Here is a 25,988-nt window from a genome sequence, read left to right on the forward strand (position 1 = left end):
CCACCCCAGCTTCTCTAATTTCTACACGTAACTGAAGTCCCACATCCCTGGTACCATTCCAGTACATTTCTTCTGCTGCAAATTTCTCGGAAATTCCAGGCCATTATGTTCTCAAGCTGAACTTAAAGCATATCTGAATACTTACTTCTCCCAGGAACCATGTGGTGAGAAACCCAAAGAGCACTGCATCATTAGCTTCCTTGTCAAACCAGGGAATTCCAATATTGCAAGAATCCCACAGCTCTGTCTTCCACTGATCCAGACTCCAACTCGAGGCAACAAGGTCTAAAAGCACAACGTATGGGCTTCCATCAATCAGCCACCTGCCAAAATAGACCTGTAAAATAGAACAAACAATGCGTCACAAAATTCTGCGTTTGTATGGCCAGTGATGGTCTTCAAATTATGCACTGTCACTAAAAAACTGCAAATAAGCAAGATGGGAACTTTATTCAACCTACATCAAACTGTTAGATTAAATGGCTATCACTACAATACTTCTGGCCACCTAAGGGTGCAAGTAATTACAAAACTGTCAGAAAGTACGTGCAGGGACACACATCCAAATGTATAATAGCCTAACTATGGTAGACCAAGTCCATATAATTCAACATGCACCACAGAGAGCACACTCAACTGGTGTAGAAAGAGGTTACCACAACTATGACTGGAGCAGAAACTTGAAAGTATACTAACAGTGAGAAAGTTAGTAACAGACTTCAAGAGGATGTGGATGAACTGATGGAATGGATGGACACATGGCAGATAAGAATATAAGTAACAGCAGCAGGAGTAGATCATTTGGCTTCCCGAGCCTGCTCTGCCATTCAATACAATCATGGCTGATTTTCTACCTCAACTCCACTTTCCTGCCTGCTCCCCACATTCCTTAATTCCCTGAGAGATCTCAGTCTTGAATGTACTCAACGATGGAGTATCCACAACCCTCTGGGTAGAGAATATAGAAGATTCTCATACTCTCTCTTATTTGCTTTTTCAATTCCCCTCTGAACCTTCTATATTCAGCCTGGTTCTTGGTTGTATTATCCTTCTGACATAAGCACACTTTTTCTTCATCTTAATCTCCATCTCTATTGTCATCCAGGGAGCTCTGGATTTGTTTGCCTTAGCTTTCCCCTTTGTGGGAATATACCTTGATAGTGCCCGAAATATTTCCTCCTCAGTTACAGCTTTCCTGCCAACATTTGATTCCAATTTTTCTTACCCTACTGAAGTTGGCTTTCCCCCAGTTAATTATTTTTACTCTGGATTGTTCCTTGTTCTTTTCCATTGCCAACCTAAAGCTTATGATACAATGATCATTGTCCCCTAAATATTCCCTTACTGATACTTGATCACTTGGCCCACCTCATTCCCAAGAACCAGGTCTAGCAATGCCTCCTTTCTCATTGGACTGGAAACATACTGCTGTAGCAAATTCTCCTGAACACACTCTCAGAACTCTTGCTCTTCTCTGCCCTTTACACTTCTATTATCCCAACCGGGATTCAGATAAAGCCCATTATAAGTACTCTATAATTCTTGCACCTCTGTAATTTCCTTGCAAATTTGTTCCTCTACATCTTTCCCACTAGTTGGTGGCCGAAAGACTACACTGAACAATAAACTGCACCTTTTTTGTTGCTTAGTTCTCGCCAAATTTGGACCCTAACTCCTCTAAACTCTCTCAGCAGAACATCATTCCTAGTTCTACCTATGTTATTGGTTCCTACGTGGATCACAACAACTGGATCCTCCCCTTCCCAGTCCAAGTTAGTCTCCAGCCACAAGGAGATGTCCTTAACCCTATTCAACAAATTCAACAAAGAATGTGAGGTGATACATTTTGATCGGCAGAATGAGGACAGACAATAGAAGCTAAATTATACAATTTTAAAGAAGGTGCAAGAACAAAGACTGCAGGGGCGTTGGGGGGGGGGGGGAGGTTGTATGTGCACAAATCTTTTAAAGTGGCAGGACGGGTTAATAAAGCAAGTGGGATCCTGGGCTTTATAAATCGAGGCATAAGGTATAAAAGCCAGAAAATTATGCTGAACCTATACAAACACTAGTGTGGCTCCAGCAAGCATAGTGTGTCCAATTTTGGGTAACATACTTTAGGAAGGAGGTGAAGGCTTTGGAGAGGGTGCAGAAGCAAGTTTACCAGAAGAGTAGAGAAAGGACAGCAGATTTGATAAAGGTGTTTAAAATCATGAAGGGTTTAGATAAAGCTAATAAAGAAACTATTTTAAATGGCTGAAGGGTCAATAACTAAAGGGTACAGATTTAAGGTAATTGGTAAAAGAACCAGAGACGACATGAGGAAATACTTTTTTATGCAATGAGCTGTTAGGATTTAGAATACCTGATAGTGTGGTGGACACAGATCCAAAATTATTGTTAAACCTTTCTTTGAAAATTCTTTTCAGCAGCCTCTAGTGGTCGCTGTAACAAACACTAGTTAGGTCACTCAACACCAAGTACCAATGGTCAGAGTCTTCACAGCATATGCTCTACTAATCAGTATTTCAAATTGCACTGGCGTTGCGGGAACCCTTAGGAGCCAGTGCTCTCCATTTCAAGACCTGCACCAGAATGGTACAGACCTAGATGATGTCAGAAGGAATGGGGCGATAAGTGCTGCCCTGCTAGTTTAATTACTGCCAGACTGAGGGAATGCAATGCAGTTCCATAGCCCCAAATATTAATCAATAAGCAAACTAAGCCTGGAATAAGAGAAAAATACTGTACGAAGAAAATGGAAAACTTTCGAGGGAGAATTCTCTAAAGCAGACTGAGAGAGATATCAAGGATGCGAATTGTCCAGAGAGATTAATATGGCAAACAACGTTAACCACCAAATGCACTGCAACTGTTCAAGAAGGCAGTTCAACACCACCTTCTCGAGGACAATTAGAGATGGGCAACAAATGCTGGCTTTGCCAGCAACATGCACATCCCATGAAACAAATATAAAAAAAACATTCTTCCAGTATCATTGTAGTGAGAGAGTAGTTAGAGTGGAAGTGAGCCAAAAAAGGCAAGATATTTGTTATCTGGTGCAGTCCAATTAGTAATAATGGTATGCTGAATTGGCTTTGCCTTTGCGAAGCTTCTCTCTTCAATCCCTCTGTGCAGTGTAATTGCCCTTCTTGCATTTGAAGACGCATGCTCACTTTATACCAGCTCAGTGCCAACTGCAAATGACCGATTATCCTGAACCTGCTGCTCACCCAAACAACGGGTAGCCACTGCTAGGAGCAAACATGCTCAACTGGTGTAGATGGCTGATCATAAATGGAGGACAATAAATCCCAGCAAAGCAGCATGGGTGGAAACTGAGGAATACGGCACACACCTCTTAAAGGGCCCATGGACAGGCAGCAGCATGTAGTGCTGAGGAAGCTGCAACAAAGTACCTTCTCATTTTTGTAGGTATCCAGATTCCCTCCCACAAAAAATGCAGAAGAGCCACCAAAACAGGAATGGCCCCAGGGTCCAGCCAGACCCTTCAGTTCCAAGACAGATACTAAGCTAAATAACAGAATGGAAGCTTTCTTTGTGACTATCAACTGGGATTGTAAAGAGAATATGCCCTTAGACACAGGACTTATGTTATCCCTAGCATGGGCGATGTATCCAGTGCACAATGGAAACATTCTAGTCTTCAGCTCCCAACCAATTTGGACCTTTGCAGAACACCTGCTAATATGAGAAATGACCAATGATCGCTTCATGTACAGAAATGACAGATCTTCATTGCAGCGTTCCCTACATAAAGAACACATAGAAGCAACAGAAATGTGAATCAGCATCATTTGAATACTACTTCATCAGACTGGCAGAGTAGATGGAGTACATGGATTTCAGCAACTAAATGGTGTGCAGAGACTTGACATTGAATGCAAGGGTAGGAAACACAAACTCTTCAGCCAAAGAAATGTCACAAAGAGTTACCTGCATCCAAACAATCCTCATTAAGCTACTTGATCTTCACTCTGGTGGTAATCCATTGATTTCACTGTACATCATGCTTTGACACAAAAACCCAAATATCTGAGCTATAAAAATCACCAGCACCAAAGGCAAGTTCATTGGCAAGGCAGCCACATATCTACATATGGAAGTCTATCCCCCCCAAGCTCCCGAACAAATGGAAATAATTCAACAGGGTTGATCTAAGTATTGCAGACATCATAATTGGGTATTTCTTCGAGTTGCCAACCAATTTTTGCATTCAGAGAGGATACATGGAATTGTTCACATCACACAGGGCCAGCAACCATTTTGTCCAAGGCAGAGGGCTTCTGATCAACTCTCTGCCAGTCCAATTCCAGTAGCAACAGCAGCAGCTCTCTTGATAAAATACAAGGAAGGTGAAAACCAGAAGCCTCAATAGATTCAACTGAATGAGAAGCACTCCCCAGAACACTTGATCAGGAAGCAAGCATCTGCTGCAATGTTAATGGCCACACCCTAACCCAAACAGCAAGAAGGATTGTAAACTATTTCAGCAAAACATTGATTTATGCAATAAATATGCAGGTTACTGATGCAATTTAACGTGGAGAAGTATGCATGATATATTTTTAAAAACAGGAAATGGGAGTGTACACTTAATGGCATAATGTTGAAGGGTGTGGATGAAGGCAGAATCCCAGGGTTTTCAAATATATAATTATCTAATTTAAACAGCAGGTTGATAAAGCCTAAGAAAACACCAACATTATATTTAGTGTTAAATCAGACCAAAAGAGTAATGATAAATTTGTACAAAATATTGGTTAGGCCACAGTTAAGAGTACTGTTTGTAGTTTTAGGTACTCCATTATAGAAAGGACATTAAAACTGCAGACAGCATTTATCCAGAATGGAAACTATAATTATGAGAAGAGATTTGTGATAGAGACTGTTTCCACTGGAGCAGATAAGCTAATTAAGATGTATTTGGAGAGTTTTAAAATAATGATGGGTTCTGATAGATTGAATAGGGAAAGTCTCTTACAAAGTATTGACTTGGGATCAACTCAAGTTATTTAAAGCTCTTATTGAGTTGCTCTGCATTTTGCAAATGTATGTTCTTTGAAGCACTTATTGCACTTTTGCCATTTTAATAAAAGCAGACCAATTATTTCAAAGCACATTAAGCATGTTTCCAGGTCATGGCAATGCAGCGTTTCTTGGGGAGTGGCAGTAACAGGAACAAAATGAGAAGTGGCAAGTAGCTAGCAGCAAACAGCAGAAGCAGGGATAGATGGCAGCAGTTTGAGTCTAGGGGCCCTGACAACATATCGGCTGTGTTGCTGAAGTCTTGTGCTCCAGAACTAGCCACACCTCAAGCAAAGCTATTCCAGTACAGCTACAACATAAGCATCTACCTGACAACGTGGAGATTTGCACAGATACGTCCGATCCACAAATCCAATCTGGCCAATTACTGCTCCATCAGTCTATCTCAATCAACAAGGTAAAGGAAGATATTGTTAACAGTGCTATCAAGGCACTCATTCACCAGTAACCTGCTCAGAGGTGTGGCTAGTTTTGGAGAACGAGTCTTCAGCGCTACAGATTGGGTTCTGCCAGGACCACTTGATTCCACACCTCATTACAGCCTTGGCCCAAATAAAGACAAAAGAGCTGAATTCCAGAGGTGAAGTAAGAGTGACTATCCTTGAGGCATCAAGGCGCCCCAGTAAAATTGAAGCCAATGGGAATCAGGTGGAAAAGTCTCTGCTGGTTGGAGTCATACCTAGCACGAAGGAAGATGGTTGTGTTTTTTGGAGGCCAAACATCTCAGCCCCCAGGACATTACTGCAAGAGTTCCACAGGGAAGTGTCCTAGGCCCAACAATCTTCAGCTGGTTTATCAATGACCTTCCCTCCATTACAAGGTCAGAAGTAGGGATGTTCGCTGACGACTGCAGTGTATTCAGTTCCATTCATTAAATCGGCAGATATCGAAACAGTCTGTGCCCACATGCAGCAATATCCGGCTAACATTCAGACTTGGGCTGATTAGTGGCATGTAACAATTGTGCCACACAAGTGCCGGACAATGACCATATCCAAAAAGCAAGGGTCTAGCTCTTGACATTCAACAGCATTACCTTCGCTGAATTCCCCATCATCAACATCCTGGGGGTCATCATTGACCATCACATAAATACTGTGACTACAAGAGTAAGTCAAAGACTGGGGATGGGTAACTCACCTCCTGACTCCCCAAAGTCTTTATGCCATCTACAAGGCACAAGTCAGGAGTGTGATGGAATAATCTCCACTTGCCTGGGTGAGTGTAGCTCCAACAACACTCAGTAAGCTGAACACCATCCAGGACGAAGCGGCCTGCTTGATCAGTACCCCATCCACCACCTTCAACATTCGCTCCCTCCACCACTGATACACAAAATGGCTGCAGTGCGTAATATTTAAACCATGTGCTGCAGCAACTTGCCAAGGCTTCTTTGACAGCACCATCCAAACCCGTGACCTCCACCAACCAGAAGAACAAGGGCAACAAGCACATGGGAACAATACCGCCTGCAAGTTCTTCTCAAGTCAGACACCATCCTGACTTGGAAATACATCAGCGTTCCTTCATCATTGCTGGGGCAAAATCCTCCCTTCCTAACAGTATTGTGGGTGTACCTACACCACACAGACTGCAGTGGTTCAAGAAGGTAGCTCGCCACCACCTTCTCTAGGGCTACTGGGGATGGGCAATAAATGCTGGCCTTGCGAGCAAAGCCCGCACCCCATAACCAAATAAAAAGTAGTAAAGACTGTTCTTTCCCGGTCATAACCAAGTGGAGACTTAACCCAGGAGCCAGAAGGATCAGATTTGGAGTGAATTATGCAGTCAGAATTAGCCAATCAGAAGTAATAGAAATAAGATTAAAAATTCCGTGTTTCAGAATGGTAGAAAAGTATAATAGACAGACGCAATGGGAAAGTGCGACAGTGTGAATGAATGTTTTACACTTACAGGAGGTGGACACTGTGCACAAGAACATAATGACAGACTAGACATTAGAAAATTAGGTTGGCGTTTGGGGGTGTAAATATAGAGTAATTTTATTGATGATTCATTCTGAACTTGGAGATTAAACTCTCAGGAATCCAAGCACTCATCCCCACTCCTGGCCTGATCCCATTTTCCTGTCTCTTTTGGCTCACAAGTGCTGTTCTCCTCTAATAAAAGCAAAATACTGTGGATGCTGGAAATCTGAAATAAAAATAGAAAGGGCAGCAGATCTGGCAGCATCTGTGGAGAGAGAAACAGAGTTAACGTTTCAGGTCTGTGACCTTTCATCAGAACATGAGCTCTGCCAGACCTGTGCATTTCCAGCACTTTCTGTTTTTATTGCTGTTCTCCTCTCCCTTGCCCTCAGTTTCCTGCTCACCTCTCTCCTGCACCCAGTCTACCATTTGGTTCCCTTAGGGTCTTGCTCACCTCAGGCTCCTAGTTTTTCATTCTCTGGCTGTGATTAACAGTGTTAATACAGGAAATGTCTGCTCTCTGGAGAGCTGTTATGTCAGATGGTATCTTACTCATGGATCATGTATTGCTTTAACTTATTTTTTTTTTCCTTAATACAGCCCACCGAGTCTGTGCCGACAATTAACCAACCATTTATACTTTTCTTTGGCCTTCTTATCTCGAGAGACAATGGGTAAGCGCCTGGACGTGGTCAGTGGTTTGTGGAACAGCGCCTGGAGTGGCTATAAAGGCCAATTCTAGAATGACAGGCTCTTCCACAGGTGCTACAGAAAAATTTGTTTGTCGGGGCTGTTACACAGTTGGCTCTTCCCTTGCGCCTCTGTCTTTTTTCCTGCCAACTGCTATGTCTCTTCGACTCGCCACACTTTAGCCCTGCCTTTATGGCTGTCCGCCAGCTCTGGCGAACGCTGGCATATGACTCCCACGACTTGTGATCAATGTCACAGGATTTCATGTCGCATTTGCAGACGTCTTTAAAGCGGAGACATGGACGGCCGATGGCTCTGATACCAGTGGCGAGCTCACTGTACAATGTGTCTTTGGGGATCCTGCCATCTTCCATGCGGCTCACATGGCCAAGCCATCTCAAGCGCCGCTGACTCAGTAGTGTGTATAAGCTGGGGATGTTGGCCGCCTCGAGGACTTCTGTGTTGGAGATACGGTCCTGCCACCTGATGCCAAGTATTCTCCGGAGGCAGCGAAGATGGAATGAATTGAGACATCGCTCTTGGCTGACATACGTTGTCCAGGCCTCGCTGCCATAGAGCAAGGTACTGAGGACACAGGCCTGATACACTCGGACTTTTGTGTTCCGTGTCAGTGTGCCATTTTCCCACACTCTCTTGGCCAATCTGGACACAGCAGTGGAGGCCTTTCCCATGCGCTTGTTGATTTCTGCATCTAGAGACAGGTTACTGGTGATAGTTGAGCCTAGGTAGGTGAACTCTTGAACCACTTCCAGAGCGTGGTCGCCAATATTGATGGATGGAGCATTTCTGACGTCCTGCCCCATGATGTTCATTTTCTTGAGGCTGATGGTTAGGCCAAATTCATTGCAGGCAGCCGCACTCCTGTCGATGAGACTCTGCAGGCACTCTTCAGTGTGAGATGTTAAAGCAGCATCGTCAGCAAAGAGGAGTTCCCTGATGAGGACTTTCCGTACTTTGGACTTCGCTCTTAGACGGGCAAGGTTGAATAACCTGCCCCCCGATCTTGTGTGGAGGAAAATTCCTTCTTCCGAGGACTTGAACGCATGTGAAAGCAGTAGGGAGAAGAAAATCCCAAAAAGTGTGGGTACGAGAACACAGCCCTGTTTCACGCCACTCAGGATAGGAAAGGGATCTGATTTATACTATTTATACTAATCCTACCTTAATCCCATATTCCTACCACATCGCCTCAATTTCCCTACCACCTACCTACACTAGGGGCAATTTACAATGGCCAATTTACCTATTAACCTGCAAGTCTTTGGCTGTGGGAGGAAACCAGAGCACCCGGCGGAAATCCACGTGGTCACAGGGAGAACTTGCAAACTCCGCACAGGCAGTACCCAGAATTGAACCTGGGTCGCTGGAGCTGTGAGGCTGCGGTGCTAACCACTGCGCCACCCTGACTTCTGACTGGAACTTGGAATTCTATATGAGGGTTGCCTTATATTAAGATAATAACAAGCATGCATCGGAACAGATGTAAAGAGGAACAAGTATGATCACAGGTGACAAAGAAATGAGGTGTAATAAAATATCTAGATTTGATGAATAACAGTGTACCTCCTCACTGAAGTATGTAAAATAGGAAACGAGATAAATCCAGTGTTATTTTAAATTAAGTCAGGATAGCATGAAAATCAAACACAAGTTGTTAAAGGGTAACTTTAAAACAGATAAAAATTTCTTAACTCAATGGATGATAAATGTTTGAAATAATCTGCCTGGAGAGTGATAGAAATAATATTCGGGACATTCAAGTTGCAGCCTGGTGCTATATTGAGAAAGTAAGGGAATTACAGGACTGAGCTTCAGTGGGACGAACGGCCTTTTCTTGTCCTTGACTATTCTGATGTCTGTATGTAACTATAGATGTTGCTCGTGCTACACTTGCAGGAATGGGATTATTAATAGGCAAAAGAGCAATGTCACAGGCATGAAGATGATAGAATAGAATGCAATAGTTAGCGCAGGGAAGGATTTCAGCTAGAATACAATCTAACTAAGAGTGATTCAACTATGCATCTCTTTTGATAATTATGTTTACAAACAGATTTTTCTAATGCTCAAGAATCTATTTGGATGGTACATTATTTACGGTTAAAGAATATAACAAAACAAAATAAATATAACCCCAAACCTGGCTCAATGTGCAACATTCTCAATCCTAAAACATAAGATTGTGGGCTCAAGTTTTAGTATGAGCACACAATTTAGACTGATAAAGTGGCGCAGTATTGAAGCAATCAGAAGTGTTATTTTCTAGTTGAGATTCAAACCAAGTTAAACATCCACTCAGAGAACAGCAGGGAGTTCTCTGCGTGTCTGGGCCAATGTTGCTCACACCACCAAAAAAAACCCACCATTCGTCTCCTTGCTTGATATGCCTGGGATCTCAATTTACCAAATGTTTACCAAATGGCCGCTGTATGTTCATTCTTCTGAAATTTGAATTATATATGAAGCATTTTGAGAAGTTTCTCAATGAATTTTATGATCATGTTGACAGATGTTAGTGCGAGGGAATAATACACTTTCCACTTCAGACACTCCCAGATCAATATGGATTGACCGGAGAGTGCTTAATGCATCAGAACCTCGATGTGATTCTTGACAAAGAGCTGTTGACTTGACAAAGGAATTCTAATCTGTGAATCTTGATTCACTATTGGAGATTCTTATAAAGTTTAGATATCCCAGCAGATGTGTGAATATTGCCCAGAGATTACAAGTTGGTCTGATGACCCAACTAATGGATTAAGGTCACATGTCACCACCATTATCAGTAACTAACTGCACCAAACAAGGTTATATTTTTGCCCAAACCCTATTCATCATACAAGTTACTGTGGTACAACTCGAGGCATTCAAGAATTTAAGAAAGCATTTGATAAGGTACCACAGGCTGGTTAACAAAATTGAGGCTCATGCAATAGGAGGGTCATTGTCTAATTGAATAAAAAATTGGCTTGACGGAAAACAGTGCGACGTGGTAAATGGTTGGTTTTCAGACCAGAGGATGGTAGACAGTTTATTCCCCAAGGGTCAATGCTTGGAGCACTGCTTTTTTTTGCTATATACAAATGACTTGGATCTTGGAATACAGAGTAGGATTTCAAAATTTGCAAAAGACACCAAACTTGGAGGTCTGGCAAATAATAAGGATATGAACCGCCTGCAATAGGACAGATAGGCTAGCAGAATGGGCAGAGAGGTGGCAGATGGAATTTAATACTGACAAGTGTGAGGTGATGTATTTGGGCAGAAGGAATAGGGAGAGGCAATATATACTTAATGGCACAGCTCTAAAGAATGTGCAGGAACAGGAGGATCTGGGGCGGCATGTCCATCGATCTTTGAAGCTGGCTGGACATATTGAGAGAAATGGTTTGTAAAGCATATGGGATCTGGGCTTCATAAATAAATAGAGACATTGAGTACAAAAGCAGGGAAGTTATCCTGAACCTTTATAAAGCTCTGGTTAGGCCCCAACTGGAGTATTGCATCCAGTTCTGGTCACCACACTTCAGGAAAGATGAGAGAGGGTGCAGGGGAGATTTACCAGAATGGTTTCAGTGATGGGGGATTTTAGTTACAAGGTTAGGTTGAAAAAGCTGTGGTTGTTCTCCCTGGAGCAAAGGAGATTGAGGGGAGATTTAATAGAAGTGTACAAGATTGTGACAGGCTTAAATAAGTTAGACAATGAAAAACTGTTTCCATTAACTAGTGGTGCAAGGACATAAGTGAAATAGATTGAAAATTTTGGGCAAGAGATGCAGGGGACATCCAAGGAAAAACTTTTTTGCTCAGCAGGTGGTAATGACCTAGATCTCGATGCCCATAAGGGTGGTGGAAGCAGAGACAAATCAATGACTTCAAAAGGAAATTGCATGGCCACTTGCAGGGCTCGAGTGGGAGAGAGGGATTTACTGGACAGCTCTGTGGAGAGCTGGCATGGATTTGATGGGCCAAATGGCCTCCTTCTGTGCCATAAATGACTCTATATATAATTAGTAAGCAGTAAGTTTTACTATTAAACTCCTTTGAGAGACAGTCAGAAATTCTCCCCCTTTTCTGCCTTTGATGGTTTCTAAAACACTCCCAATCCTCAGACATGCTACTATTTTTTGCAACATTGTAAGCCTTTTCTTTTCGTCCAATACTCTCCTTAACTTCCTGAGTGAGCCACGGATGGGTCTTTCTTGACGAGTTTTTGTTTTTGAACAGAATGTACTTTTGTTGAGCCCTTTGAATTGTTTCTTTAAATATTTCCCACTGTTCATTTACTGCCATACCTTCCAGTCTATTTACCCAATTAACCTTAACCAGTTCTCCCCTCATACCTTTGTAATTGGCTTTAAGTTTAAGGTTCTTGTTTGTGATTGAAATGTATCACTTTCAAACTTAACATGAAATTCAATGGTATTATGATCACTATTTCCCAGTGCATCTTTTACTAAAAATTGCTAATTAACCCTCTTTCATTACACAGTACGAGATCTAAGATAGCTTTGTCCCTAGTCGGTTCTAGAACGTACTGCTCCAAGAAACTGTCACAAAAACATTCCACAAATTCATCTTCTAGATCCCAGCAATGCATCTTCTGTGCCGAGAGGTTGGATAATAACCCTTTTCCAGGCTGTACTATCCACCACTTCACTCAACCCCTCCACTCTGCCTGTTAAAGCTGCCCATCCAATTAAATAGTTGGAAAGACCAAAGCCATCGTCTCAGCTCTGGTCACAAATTCCATACTGGTGTCACTGATTCCAGCACCCTCCCAGTGATCACCATCTTGGATTGAACCAGATAATTCACAATCTCGGTGTCCTATTCCACACTGGACTGAGCTCCGGCCACATATTCTGCCACCCATATCTGCCCCTATCTCAGCTCATTTACCTGTTAAGTTTTTCAAAGCTCTCTTGGCTGCCCATCCTCCACACCATAAACTTCAGTTCAGCCAAAACTCAGTTACCTGTATATTAAGCTCCACCAAGTTCCACTCACACATTGCCCCTTTCCTCATCAACCTGCACTGGCTCACTGTGCCTTCATCCTCTGTTTTAAATCACGTATGATGCCCCTCCCTATCTCTGTAACCCCCTCCAGTCCTACAAACTTCCGCCCTGTCCTACTCACCCTCAAACCCTCTCTTCTTACTCTGGTCTGCCCCCCAGCCCACCCGCCTCCCAATATGTCCCACTATTGACGACTATGCCTTCAGCCACCTTGGCTCCATGCTCTGGAATTCCCTCCCTATACCTCCCTGTCTCTCCAACACCACCTCCTTCTATAATATCTTTCTCAAAATCTCTCAGTCATCTTCCCTAATATCTCCTGCTTTGGCACTGAACCCATTTGTTTTCACTAACGGGCAACATTTTTCTATTGCTGCTCTTGTCTCCCTTTACTCAGCTCTGTGCCAAAACAATTACCATAAACCAAACCTCTACTGTACCACCGACAATTCCCTTTTCCCACATTAACCATTTTGTGACCTCTCTGAATGAGATTGTCAATTTAGTGCCAGTCTTTGGTGACGAGCACATCAAAAGGATCAAGTATGAGACTGTCCCAAATTAATTTCACATTAGAACATTACAGTGACCAGCCAGGAGATTTTTTCCTTGTTTCAATCAGAGCTGGATTCAAACAGATGACGAAGTGATGAAAGGCACATTCTGCCACCTAGTCTTTACATTCCTTATTTCTTTTGTCTGTTGTGAATATCCAGACATTGGCCAATTTTCTTTTTTTTTTAAAACACTGGTTTACCTTTAACATTTCTGCATCTTCTCCATTGTAATTATTTTGAACCTTCATTATTCACCAATCATATTACACAAAACATTTCTCCCTCAATTTCAATTTTCTCCCCAAATCACATTCGACAAAAAAGAAAATTCGAAACAGAATTTAACATGCTCAATGGGATTCAAAAAGCTCCTTGTGTTAAGGGGGTGGGTGGGAAAGATAAGTCTTAGGCCCAGGTTTGCGAATAAATTGATAATTTTTCTCCAAAATTCTACAAAATACAGACATCATGAGCACTCCTCAGCCATCCCAATATAAGCTCCTAAAAACAGACTAGAAAAAATAGCACAATCTTGCACATAAATTTGGCTCCAAAAACTTCCACCAAACGATGGACATTACCGGGCTGATAACATTTGGGTGCATGTTTCTCTGAACAACGAGCCAGCCAAAATTTTAATATGTTGGTTGGCAACCACAGAACGACAATTCCCAGGAGTTAACATGAGCATTCCATTCTTCGCTCGATTGCTTTAGAGCCTGTTTCCTGGAATTTGTATGTCTCAGCCTGACGCTGAGCACTATAATTTCCAAGAACATGCTCCAACAACCACACCCACTACCTTCCAAACTCTCCATTCCTTTTCTAGATCGGTGACTCTCTCATCCCCATCCCTGCTTTTACAGTGGCAGGTCTCACACAGCAAAAGGAGATAATTATTGCTGTATAGGTTTAGTATTGCAGCCAGCACTCAATATTAGTATATATTTAAATAGGCGGGTGGGGGTAGACAGTGGCGTAGCGGTATTATCACCGGACTAGTAACCCCGAGACCCAGGGTATTTCTCTGGGGACATGGGTTCGAATCCCACCATAGCAGAAGGTGGAATTTGAATTTAATTAATAAATCTGGAATTAAAAGCTAGTCTAATGATGGCCATGAAACCATTGTCGATTGTTGTAAAAACCCATCTGGTTCACTAATGTCCTTTAGGGAAGGAAATCTGCTGTCCTTACATATGACTCCAGATCCACAGCAATGTGGTTGACTCTTACATGCCCTCTGAAATGGCCTAGCAAGCCACTCAGTTGTACCTAACCGCTACGAAGTCAATAAAGAGGAATGAAACCGGACGGACCACCCGGCATCGACCTAGGCAAACCCAGCCCTGTCGACCCTGCAAAGTCCTCCTTACTAACATCTGGGGGCTTGTGCCCAAGTTGGGAGAGCTGTCCCACAGACGAGTCAAGAAACAGCCTGACATAGTCATACTCATGGAATCATACCTTACAGACAATGTCCCAGATACCGCCATCACCATCCCCGGCTATGTCCTGTCCCACCGGCAGGACAGACCCACCAGAGGTGGCGGCACAGTGATATACAGTAGGGAGGGAGTTGCCCTGGGAGTCCTCAACATTGACTCCGGACCCCATGAAGTCTCATGGCATCAGGTCAAACATGGGCAAGGAAACCTCCTACTGAATACCACCTACTGCCCTCCCTCAGCTGATGACTCAGTACTCCTCCATGTTGAACACCACTTGGAGGAAGCACCGAGGGTGGCAAGGGCACAAAATGTACTCTGGGTGGAGGACTTCAATGTCCATCACCAAGAGTGGCTCGGTAGCACCACTACTGACCGAGCTGGCTGAGTCCTAAAGGACATAGCTGCTAGACTGGGTCTGCGGCAGGTGGTGGTGGAACCAACACGAGGGAAAAACATACTTGACCTCATCCTCACCAATCTGCCTGCTGCAGATGCTTCTGTCCATGACTGTACTGGTAGGAGTGACCACCGCACAGTCCTTGTGGAGACGAAGTCCCGCCTTCACATTGAGGATACCGTCCATCATGTTGTGTGGCACTATCACCGTGCTAAATGGGATAGATTTGGAACAGATCAAGCAATGCAAAATTGGGCATCCATGAGGCGCTGTGGGCCATCAGCAGCAGCAGAATTGTACTCGATCACAATCTGTAACCTCATGGCCTGGCATATCCCCCACTCTACCATTACCATCAAGCCGGAGGACCAACCCTAGTTCAATGAAGAGTGCAGAAGGGCACGCCAGGAGCAGCACCAGGCATACCTCAAAATGAGGTGTCAACCTGGTGAAGCTATAACACAGGACTATCTGCGTGCCAAACTGCGTAAGCAGCATGCGATAGACAGAGCTAAGCGATCCCATAACTAATGGATCAGATCTAAGCTCTGCAGTCCTGCCACATCCATCCGTGAATGGTGGTGGACAATTAAACAACTAACTGGAGGAGGTGGCTCCACAAATATCCCCATCCTCAATGATGGGGGAACCCAGCACATCAGTGCGAAAGACAAGGCTGAAGCATTTGCAACAATCTTCAGCCAGAAGTGCCGAGTTGATGATCCATCTCAGCCTCCTCCTGAAGTCCCCAGCATCACAGATGCCAGACTTCAGCCAATTCGATTTACTCCGCATGATATCAAGAAACGATTGAAGGCACTGGATACTGCAAAAGCTATGGGCCCTGACAATATTCCGGCAATAGTACTGAAGACCTGTGCTTCAGAACTTGCCGCGCCCCTAGCCAAGCTGTTCCAGTACAGCTACAACACTGGCATCTACCCTGCAATGTGGAAAATTGCCCAGGTATGTCCTGTACACAAAAAGCAGGGCAAGTCCAACCCGGCCAATTACCGCCCCATCAGCCTACTCTCAATCATCAGTAAAGCGATGTAAAGTGTCATCAACAGCGCCATCAATCAGCACTTGCTTAGCAATAAGCTGCTCAGTTTGGGTTCTGCCAGGGCCACTCAGCTCCTGACCTCATTACAGCCTTGGTTCAAACATGGACAAAAGAGCTGAACTCAAGAGGTGAGGTGAGAGTGACTGCCCTTGACATCAAGGCAGCATTTGACCGAGTATGGCATCAAGGAGCCCGAGCAAAACTGAGGTCAATGGCAATCAGGGGGAAAACACTCCACTGGCTGGTGTCATACCTAGCACAAAGGAAGATGGTTGTGGTTGTTGGAGGTCAATCATCTGAGCTCCAGGACATCACTGCAGGAGTTCCTCAGGGTAGTGTCCCAGGCCCAACCATCTTCAGCTGCTTCATCAATGACCTTCCTTCAATCATAAGGTCAGAAGTGGGGATATTCGCTGATGATTGCACAATGTTCAGCACAATTCGGGACTCCTCAGATACTGAAGCAGTCCGTGTAGAAATGCAGCATGACTTCGACAATATCCAGGCTTGGGATAATAAGTGGCTAGTAACATTCGTGCCACACAATTGCCAGACAATGACCATCTCCAACAAGAGGAAATCTAACCATCTCCCCTTGACATTGAACAGCATTTACATCGCTGAATCCCCCACTATCAACATCCTCGGGGCTACCATTGACTGAAACTGAACTGGAGTAACCATATAAATACCGTGGCTATAAGAGCAGGTCAGAGGCTAGGAATCCTGAGGCGAGGAACTCACCTCCTGACTCCCCAAAGCCTGTCCACCATCTACAAGGCACAATTCAGGAGTGTAATGGAATACTCTCCACTTGCCTGGATGGGTGCAGCTCCAACAACACTAAAGAAGCGTGACACCATCCAGGACAAAGCAGCCTGCTTGATTGGCACCCCATCTACAAACATTCACCCCCTCCACCACCGACACACAGTGGCAGCAGTGTGTACCATCTACAAGATGCACTGCAGCAATATGCACCAAGGCTCCTCAGACAGCACTTTCCAAACCCGTGACCTCTACCAACTAGAAGGACAAGGGCAGCAAATACATGGGAACACCACCACCTGCAAGATCCCCTCCAAGTCACACACCATCCTGACTTGGAACTATATTGCCATTCCTTCACTGTCGCTGGGTCAAAATCCTGGAACTCCCTTCCTAACAGCACTGTGGGTATACCTTCCCCAAATGGACTGCAGCGGTTCAAAAAGGCAGCTCACCACCACCTTCTCGAGGGCAATTAGGGATGGGCAATAAATGCTGGCCTAGCCAGCGTCGCCCACATCCCATGAATGAATTTTAAAAAACATATTTAACTATGGTACAAATAAAAAGATGAAAAAAAGATTCTCAGTTCAAGAATATAAATAATTATGGATATTTAGCTACATATAACTCTTCTTTACAGTTCGGACAGTCAGGTCCTATACTGCTTAAAGTAACCACATAAGGTCATGTCCTATGCTGTTTAACTCTCCACAATTTAATCAGTCAGACATTGAGCTGCTCTCAACTCAGCAGAATTAAAGGGGTTTACAATACCTTGCAACCCCTGGAGTTCATACAATCAATAGTGCGTTTAATGGCTGGGTTCGGTGGTTCAATCAGCTCCACTTGTGTCTTGACGCTGTTCTCAAAGTATGGACCAACCAGAATATAATTCTCTCCATGCTGATCCACTGTCAACTTGGTTTTGGTTTGGATGACAGTGTAGATACCACCCACTAGAACAGAGAAAGATCAGTAGGAAATTGAACAAAGGAATATACATCAAGAGCCATATATACTAATGACATAAAAGAAAACATCAAAAGAAAAAAATCATTTGGCCACTCCTTCCAAAGACTATGCATCACCTACCTTTCCATGGATTCTGGTCAACCCATCTAACCTTCTGAGGGAAATTCTCCAAATAGATTTAACCATGGCACAAATAATAGGTTATGGCACAAGCTTCTCACAATTCCATAACAAATCATTCACAGACATGTTAGACTTAGCTACAAATAACTCTTCATTACAGTACTGACATATGGACAAGTCCCCATGGATAAATCAGCAAAACTCCAGATTGTAAACCTATTCAATTTGACACTGGCTTGCAGCCCTCCATAAGCAACATTACAACATTCAAATCTTCCCCTTCCCATGCCAAAGCAACACTGGGACCATTGTGTACATACCTACTCTTACAACCTTCACTCCAATTCCCAACCAGATAGTTAACCCACTCCTGCACCAATGTAATAATTCTCCATTTCCCAAACATGTCATCCTGTGGCCTCTCCAAATGTCAATGTCATGTGAACTCATGGCCATTTTGTTCTGTGGACCTATATCCACTAAGAACTAAAGTGAAACAAAAACAAGAAATGCTGGATTCACTCAGCAGGTCTGGCAGCATCTGTGGAAAGAGAAGCAGAGTTAACGTTTCGGGTCAGTGACCCTTCTTCGGAACTGACAAATATTAGAAAAGTCACAGATAATAAACAAGCGAGGTGGGGGTTGGGCAAGAGATAACAAAGGAGAAGGTGCAGATTGGACCAGGCCACATAGCTGACCAAAAGGTCACGGAGCAAAGGCAAACAATATGTTAATGGTGTGTTGAAAGACAAAGCATTAGTACAGATTAGGTGTGAATATACTGAATATTGAACATCAGCAAGTGCAAACCTGAAGAAAAACAACCTGAAAAAAACAGTGGGTAAGCAAACTGAACAAACTAAGATGAAATGAAATAAATGCAAAAAAAGATTGTAAAAAATGTAAAAAGGAATGCAAAAAAAAAAAGGAAGAAAAAATAACTAAAAATGACTAAAAATGAAAGTAAAGTGGGGGGCTGTCATGCTCTGAAATTATTGAACTCAATGTTCAGTCCGGCAGGCTGTAGTGTGCCTAATCGGTAGATGAGATGCTGTTCCTCGAGCTTGCGTTGATGTTCACTGGAACACTGCAGCAATCCCAGGACAGAAATGTGAGCATGAGAGCAGGGGGGAGTGTTGAAATGGCAAGCAACCGGAAGCTCAGGGTCCTGCTTGCGGACTGAGTGGAGATGTTCCGCAAAGCGGTCACCCAGTCTGCGCTTGGTCTCCCCAATGTAGAGGAGACCACACTGTGAGCAGCGAATACAGTATACTACATTGAAAGTAGTACAAGTAAATCGCTGCTTCACCTGAAAGGAGTGTTTGGGGCCTGGGATAGTGAGGAGAGAGGAGGTAAATGGGCAGGTATTACACCTCCTGCGATTGCAAGGGAAGGTGTCCTGGGACGGGGACGAGGTGGTGGGGGTAATGGAGGAGTGGACCAGGGTGTCGCGGAGGGAACGATCCCTTCGGAATGCTGACAGGGGAAGGGAGGGGAAGATGCGACTGGTAGTGGCATCACGCTGGAGGTGGCGAAAATGGCGGAGGATGATCCTTTGGATATGGAGGCTGGTGGGATGAAAAGTGAGGACAAGGGGAACCCTGTCACGGTTCTGGGAGGGAGGGGAAGGGGTGAGGGTAGAGGTGCGGGGAATGGGTCGGACACGGTTGAGGGCCCTGTCAACCACAGTGGGGGGAAATCCTCGGTTGAGGAAAAAGGAGGTCATATCAGAAGCACCGTCATGGAAGGTAGCATCATCAGAGCAGATGCGTTGGAGATGGAGAAACTGGGAGAATGGAATGGAGTCCTTACAGGAGGTAGGGTGTGAAGAAGTGTAGTCGAGGTAGCTGTGGGAGTCAGTGGGCTTATAATGGATATTGGTAGACAACCTATCCCCAGAGATGGAGACAGAGAAGTCGAGGAAGGGAAGGGAAGTGTCAGAGATGGACCATGTAAAGGTGAGAGAAGGGTGGAAATTGGAAGCAAAGTTGATAAAGTTTTCTAGTTCGGGGCGGGAGCAGGAAACGGCACCGATACAGTCATCAATGTACCGGAAAAAGAGTTGGGGGAGGGGGCCTGAGTAGGACTGGAACAAAGAATGCTCGACATATCCCACAAAAAGACAGGCATAACTAGGACCCATGCGGGTACCCATAGCGACACCTTTTACTTGAAGGAAATGCATGGAGTTGAAGGAGAAGTTGTTCAATGTGAGAACAAGTTCAGCCAGGCGGAGGAGGGTGTTGGTGGATGGGGACTGGTTGGGCCTCTGTTCCAGGAAGAAGCGGAGAGCCCTCAAACCATCCTGGTGGGGGATGGAGGTGTAGAGCGATTGGACGTCCATAGTGAAGAGGAGGCGGTTGGGACCAGGAAACTGGAAATTGTCAAAATGACGTAGGGCGTCAGAAGAGTCACGGATGTAGGTGGGAAGAGACTGGACCAGCGGAGAAAAGATAAGAGTCTAGATAGGAAGAAATAAGTTCAGTTGGGCAGGAGCAGGCTGACACAATGGGTCTGCCGGGACAGTCCCGTTTGTGGATTTTGGGAAGGAGGTAGAAGCGGGCTGTCCGGGGTTGCGGGACTATGAGGTTGGAAGCTGTAGAGGGAAGATCTCCAGAGGAAATGAGGTCAGTGACAGTCCTTTGGACGGTGGCTTGATGTTCGGTGGTGGGGTCATGGTCCAGAGGGAGGTAGGAAGAAGTGTCTGTGAGTTGGCGTTGAGCTTCTGCAAGGTAGAGGTCGGTACGCCATACAACAACAGCACCACCCTTGTCTGCAGGTTTGATGACCATGTCGGGGTTAGACCTGAGAGAACGGAGTGCCTCAAGTTCAGAGGGGGACAGGTTAGAGTGAGTGAGGGGGGCAGAGAAATTGAGACGACCAATGTCTCGCCGACAGTTTTCAATGAAGAGATCAAGAGCGGGTAAGAGGCCAGGGTGAGGGGTCCAGGTAGAGGGAGAATGCTGGAGGTGGGTGAATGGGTCTGCTGGTCGGGGGGAGGACTCCTGGTCGAAGAAGTGAGCCCGGAGGTGGAGGCGACGGAAGAAGAGCTCAACGTCATGCCGAGCGCGAAATTCATTGAGGTGGGGGCGTAAGGGGATAAAACCGAGACCTTTGCTGAGTACAGAACGCTCAGCATCAGAGAGGGGGAGGTCAGAGGGTATAGTGAATACACGGCAAGGGGTCAGATCAGAAGGAGTGGGGTCAGAGGGAAGTGAAGCGGAAGGAGGATCTGGAGGGGCATTAGTCCCCATCAGCTGCTGGAGCTTGCGTTCCTTAACACCTGAAAGGAAGAAAAAAAAGTTTTTTGTTAATGCGTCGGATGAGACGCAAGATGAGATGAAACTGCGGAGTAGAACAGATTTGAGATAAGGTGAGACGGTGCTGCTGGAGAGAGAGGTCCAGTGTGTGCATATGGCGGCGCATAGCACTGAGTGTGGATCTCAGGATGCGGCGAGAGTAGCAGTCCGAGGAACGTTGTATTTCTCGGAGATACCTGTGATCCTGGGTGGTTTCAAAGCATGATGGGTGAAACTGCAGTTGGAATCCACGTGGAATCAGTCGGAGCCGGAGACAGTCACTGAGGAAGGAGATGTGGCTGTGAAAACGAGTTTTGGTAGATACCTTATCAAACACCAGGAGGGAAATAGAAAGCAATGAAGGTGAACAAGGTAAAAGAGACAAACGAAAATCCCGTCGGAGAGAAGAGCAGAACTTCTTCAAGGTAGGCATTCCTGGAAGAGAAGTGGCAGTGAATTAAACACTAAAATAAACTAAAGTGAAGCTACCCAAACTTGTTCATGTCGGACCCTTACATCCCACCACTGGAATAGACTTTCAATGCATCAGTCTGGGCTGGATTTAAAAGTCAATTTAGTTTGAACTTTGCACTGCTCCAATTCTGACCTCTTAGACAGTCCCTACTCCCTTCGTCCCACTGTCTAGGCCCAAAGCTCTGAAATTCTTTCCCTAAACTTCTCGGTCTTTCCACTTCTCTCTCCTCCTTTCAGACCCTCCTTAAAAGCTACATTTTTGCCCAAGCTTTTAACCATCCCTGCGAATATCTTTGAGTCTTTGGCTCCATGTCAATTTTTGTCTGATTACCTTCCTGTGAAGTGCCTTGGAAATCTTCCAATAATAAAGGCACTGCATAAGTGCAAGCTGCTGTTAAAATATAGCCCTTACGATATAATTTTATCATTTTCTGAAGCATTAAAATCAGATAATGCATCATATAGATTTTTTTTTTATAATTGTGCTCTGGCTTTGAAAAAGATCAGCAAGTTTTTTTAAAATCGAAGAGTCATTTCAATACAGATAGCACTTAAAAAAAGCAAATCAACCTTTATTTACAGATCAGACAGTTCTGAATTCTATCCCCACTCTGCACTGATCCAAGTCAGACTGATGCCAGAACTGGTCTGATCATTGCTGGGATAGGGAGGGAGAGGGGGTAAACGAGTCAGGGTTCCCACTTGATCAATATCTAGCGACACCTACTGGTCAGTGCACGTATGATGTTGTTGGGTAGAAAGGATTGGGTGTAGCTTTGATGCCCCCTTGGGTTAATATCTAACCAACACTCTTAGGTTCACACATGAAGAGTAACCATTTGAAGTGGGATGTTGTAAGGCAACCATCATCAATGGAACCACTGGCCAGGAAGAATCAGGGTTTTCAGGTGAGAAAGGGGAAAAGCTGAAAAACAAAAAATGACAAAATCTCAAATGTCCTCATGAAAGTGGCATCTTGTGAATGAAAGCCCAACTGTAACCACAGCATTAAACGAAAATCGTAAAAATTACTCAGCTAGATTTTTTAAAATCATTTGCAACTTCCTCTGAAAACGTTTTCTATTCTCCAGTTTTTTTTGAAAATGGGAAATTTGTTTATTTTAAACTAGATCTCCCATGGTGCTGCTGTTGTTGAGTCAGAGGATATGTTGTTTTATAATGAGGAATATGCAATGCATAATGTATATGATACACTATCTAATGGAATCAGCTGGACAAACTATAATTAACTACAACTGTTTCAACAACCAGTAATCACTGTAATTATCAGCGGGAAAGACATTCTTGCTATGACCCGGTGAGAAAGGTATTTTGGGTTCCCTCTCAGCCTTCACCTGGTCTTACTGTAACAGGGTTTCATTTTAAATGCACCATATTCTTTTAGCTCCCCCTTGGTGAATCCTTGTTCACTTTCCAATTATAAAGCAAAGAAACCAGCACAAACAGGATTTCTTAGGTTTAAAGAAGAAATGTTTAAATTTATTAACCTTAAACTCTAATTCGGTTGACGCCTACGGATACATGACGCACCCACGCTAGCATGCGTACGCGATACACACACGCAAAGAGAGACAGAAAAGAGAAAAATAAAGTGGAAAAGTTTGAGGCAATATCTGAAGAGTTTTGTTACAGTTCTTCGAGCTCACAATAGAGTCCTTGATTGTACGTAGATCTTGCTTTTTGTTGGGGCCCAGTATTATTCTTTAACCTTGTTCGCTGTAGGAGACTTTTCCCTCTTGGGGTTCATGTGTCGTCAGTGGATTCAGACATTTTGAGAAAGAGATGGGAGCAGGCCGACAGGCGAGGCTGTGGCAAGCCAGCCAGGAGAGATCTTCTCAGTCCAGGAGCATTCTGCTTTTTTGCCGCAACTGTTTGTACAAATTCAAAAAACTCAGGTTGCCCAGCAGGTTAGTCATGTGACTAGTTGCTTTGACCATGTTCGTTTGTATATTCAGCAGACAAGCTGAAATACGAGATTCAACTTCTGGTGATCAAAAGTTCATTGTGGATTTTGAATGTGTCAGGGAGTGGCTGTTTTGTCCTTCCAAACACTGTCTGTTAATATGCAAATGTCTTTTCCAGCCACAGCTAATCTGTCTAACAAGTCCTTTCTTCACTCCAGTAACAGTTTAAAAATCAGCATTCATGACAAAATGAATGTGCCTCATTCTTGGCAGGTGGGGGCCTAGCATGACTTTGTAAACAATGAAATTTGACAGCAGCAGTCTCACATTGCATTTGCCATGGTTATAGCGTAGAGTGTCATTTTGGAACATTTTATGGCAGGATAATAAAATTACAAGCATACACAACATGATTATATTCATTCAGCCCATGAAATATTATTATGGAATTATCATGGATTCGCCACCTGCTGTTCCCAGACCTTAAAGGAAAATAATCAAACAGTACTGTTAGTCTTTTCATAACCCTTCTTAATAGATAGTTAATTCATTGTGAAACACTGTGGGATGTCCCAAGTTGGTGAAAGGCTCTATACGGGCTCTGTCCAGGGACCAGAGTTCAGGGCTGCTTATGAGGTCCCAGAGTGTGCAAATTGGCCAATTGTTGGAAAGAGTAAAGGTAGGTTGAGTAAATGCAATATTTTTGTGATTTTTTTCTATGTTCAATTATATTGCAAGTTTTACATTTAGAACTATACCCTACAGCCAGCAATGTCAAGCAGCAGGGGCTGTTTCTCCTGATCTGGTGCAGTACCAAACTTTCAAAATGGTTTGATGATAGTGAGACTCTCTGTGCCAGGCTGAATACAACAGTCATGTGAGCTTCTCATTCAAAGACTGAGAAGGACCATTTTCTTTGGATATTGGATTTTCAAGGATGAGTGAAGTTTAAAAACAAGACTAGAGTGGGCAGCAGCAGGGGGAAGAGTCCAACAGCAACCCCAGTGGTGAAAGGAAGCTAATGATTTAATTACATTCAAGACCAAGGGAACTTTAGCTCCCAAAGTAACACTTGCTGCTACATTACAACAGTGACTGCATCTCAGAAGTAGTTCAGTGGCTTTGAGACACTTTGGGATGTACTGAGGGAGTGACTGGTGCTACATAATGACAAGCTAATTCTTTCTTTCATAGATTGTGGGGTTTCAGATTAAATGAAGAAGCTTTCGGACAACTGCATTTTTATATAGTTATTTTTGGAAATCAGGAAGCAAAGTGAAATCTTCTGTAAAAAAACACATTTTTAATAAAAAAATAAAACCCTCTTCAGGGAATGATCTGTAGAACTTTCCAGTATGAATTAAAAAACTCTCTGCAACAAAGGAGAGAAAAGACAAGTGGCGTGAAATCACAGGTATATTGTGCAAGTATTTTAACTGTTGGTGCAAACAGTAGCCTCTCCTTTGTGGAGCCCAAGGCCCAGGATGTTCCACAAAGATTTTAAACTGTTGGTGCTTAGCTGAATTTTGAAGCGGGGTATTCTGCAAACCATTTCCAAGCACCAAGCATCTGTGTGTAGGAATGTGCATTTTTCTCCTTTCAAAATGTACAATGGAAGTTCAGGCCTCTTATGACATTCATATTTCAGAGCTGTTGCATTCACACACAACTGAGTAGAAAATCTTAAGAAAATAATCTAAAACAAGGCACTTTGACAGTCAACACTGAAGTTTAAGGCTGACTTCACCTTGTGCAATACAAGTGTATAGTGTATAATTATTGCAATTATGTAAGAATATCACAGAATATATTAGTATTGTTTCCACATTTATTAACAGAGATAAGTGAAATTATTTGTATTGCTACTGCCGTTGCTGGTAATACTCTATTCAACAAAAGTGTACCAATGGTGACACTGACATAGAACCAAAGAAAAGTAACGGCACAGAAGGAGGCCATTCAGCCCATCATGTCTGCGTCGGTTGAAAAAACTAGCCAACCAATCTAATTCCTATGCACAGTAATTTTGGGGGGGGGGGGGGGGGCGGTAATTCAACTTTGGTGGGAGGGGTGCAAAATGAGAAGTGCATCAGCTGCCCGTTATATACTCTTTGCACCTTTTCCACTGATTTTTTTTTTGTCTGTTTGTATTTTTAATCTGCCTTTCAGGTGTGGTTTAATGGCCGGGGTGGTCGGGGCTGTGGTGGGAAGGAACCAATCGGCTGC

The 25,988-nt window shown here is 43.8% G+C and overlaps 1 protein-coding gene across 6 annotated transcripts in view; it reads right to left on the minus strand.

The window, feature by feature from the left end:
* Positions 1–25,988, minus strand: part of LOC137377031 (glycogen [starch] synthase, muscle-like) — a 132,131-nt gene that overhangs the window by 102,157 nt on the left and 3,986 nt on the right. For 2 of the 6 annotated variants that reach the window (XM_068046184.1, XM_068046191.1), the window contains exons 2-4: positions 18,385–18,550; positions 17,744–17,925; positions 146–337 (exon numbers count right to left, since the gene is read on the minus strand). In XM_068046184.1, coding sequence (XP_067902285.1) covers positions 146–337; positions 17,744–17,925; positions 18,385–18,550 — 540 coding nt within the window. Of the gene's footprint in view, positions 1–145; positions 338–17,743; positions 17,926–18,384; positions 18,551–21,560; positions 21,576–22,564; positions 22,763–25,988 lie in introns of those variants that run through there. The other 4 variants (XM_068046186.1, XM_068046185.1, XM_068046190.1 and 1 more) reach the window with 4 other exon arrangements.

The sequence above is a fragment of the Heterodontus francisci genome, chromosome 14 (genome assembly GCF_036365525.1).
Source record: "Heterodontus francisci isolate sHetFra1 chromosome 14, sHetFra1.hap1, whole genome shotgun sequence".
In the NCBI taxonomy this organism is placed as follows: Eukaryota; Metazoa; Chordata; class Chondrichthyes; order Heterodontiformes; family Heterodontidae; genus Heterodontus; species Heterodontus francisci.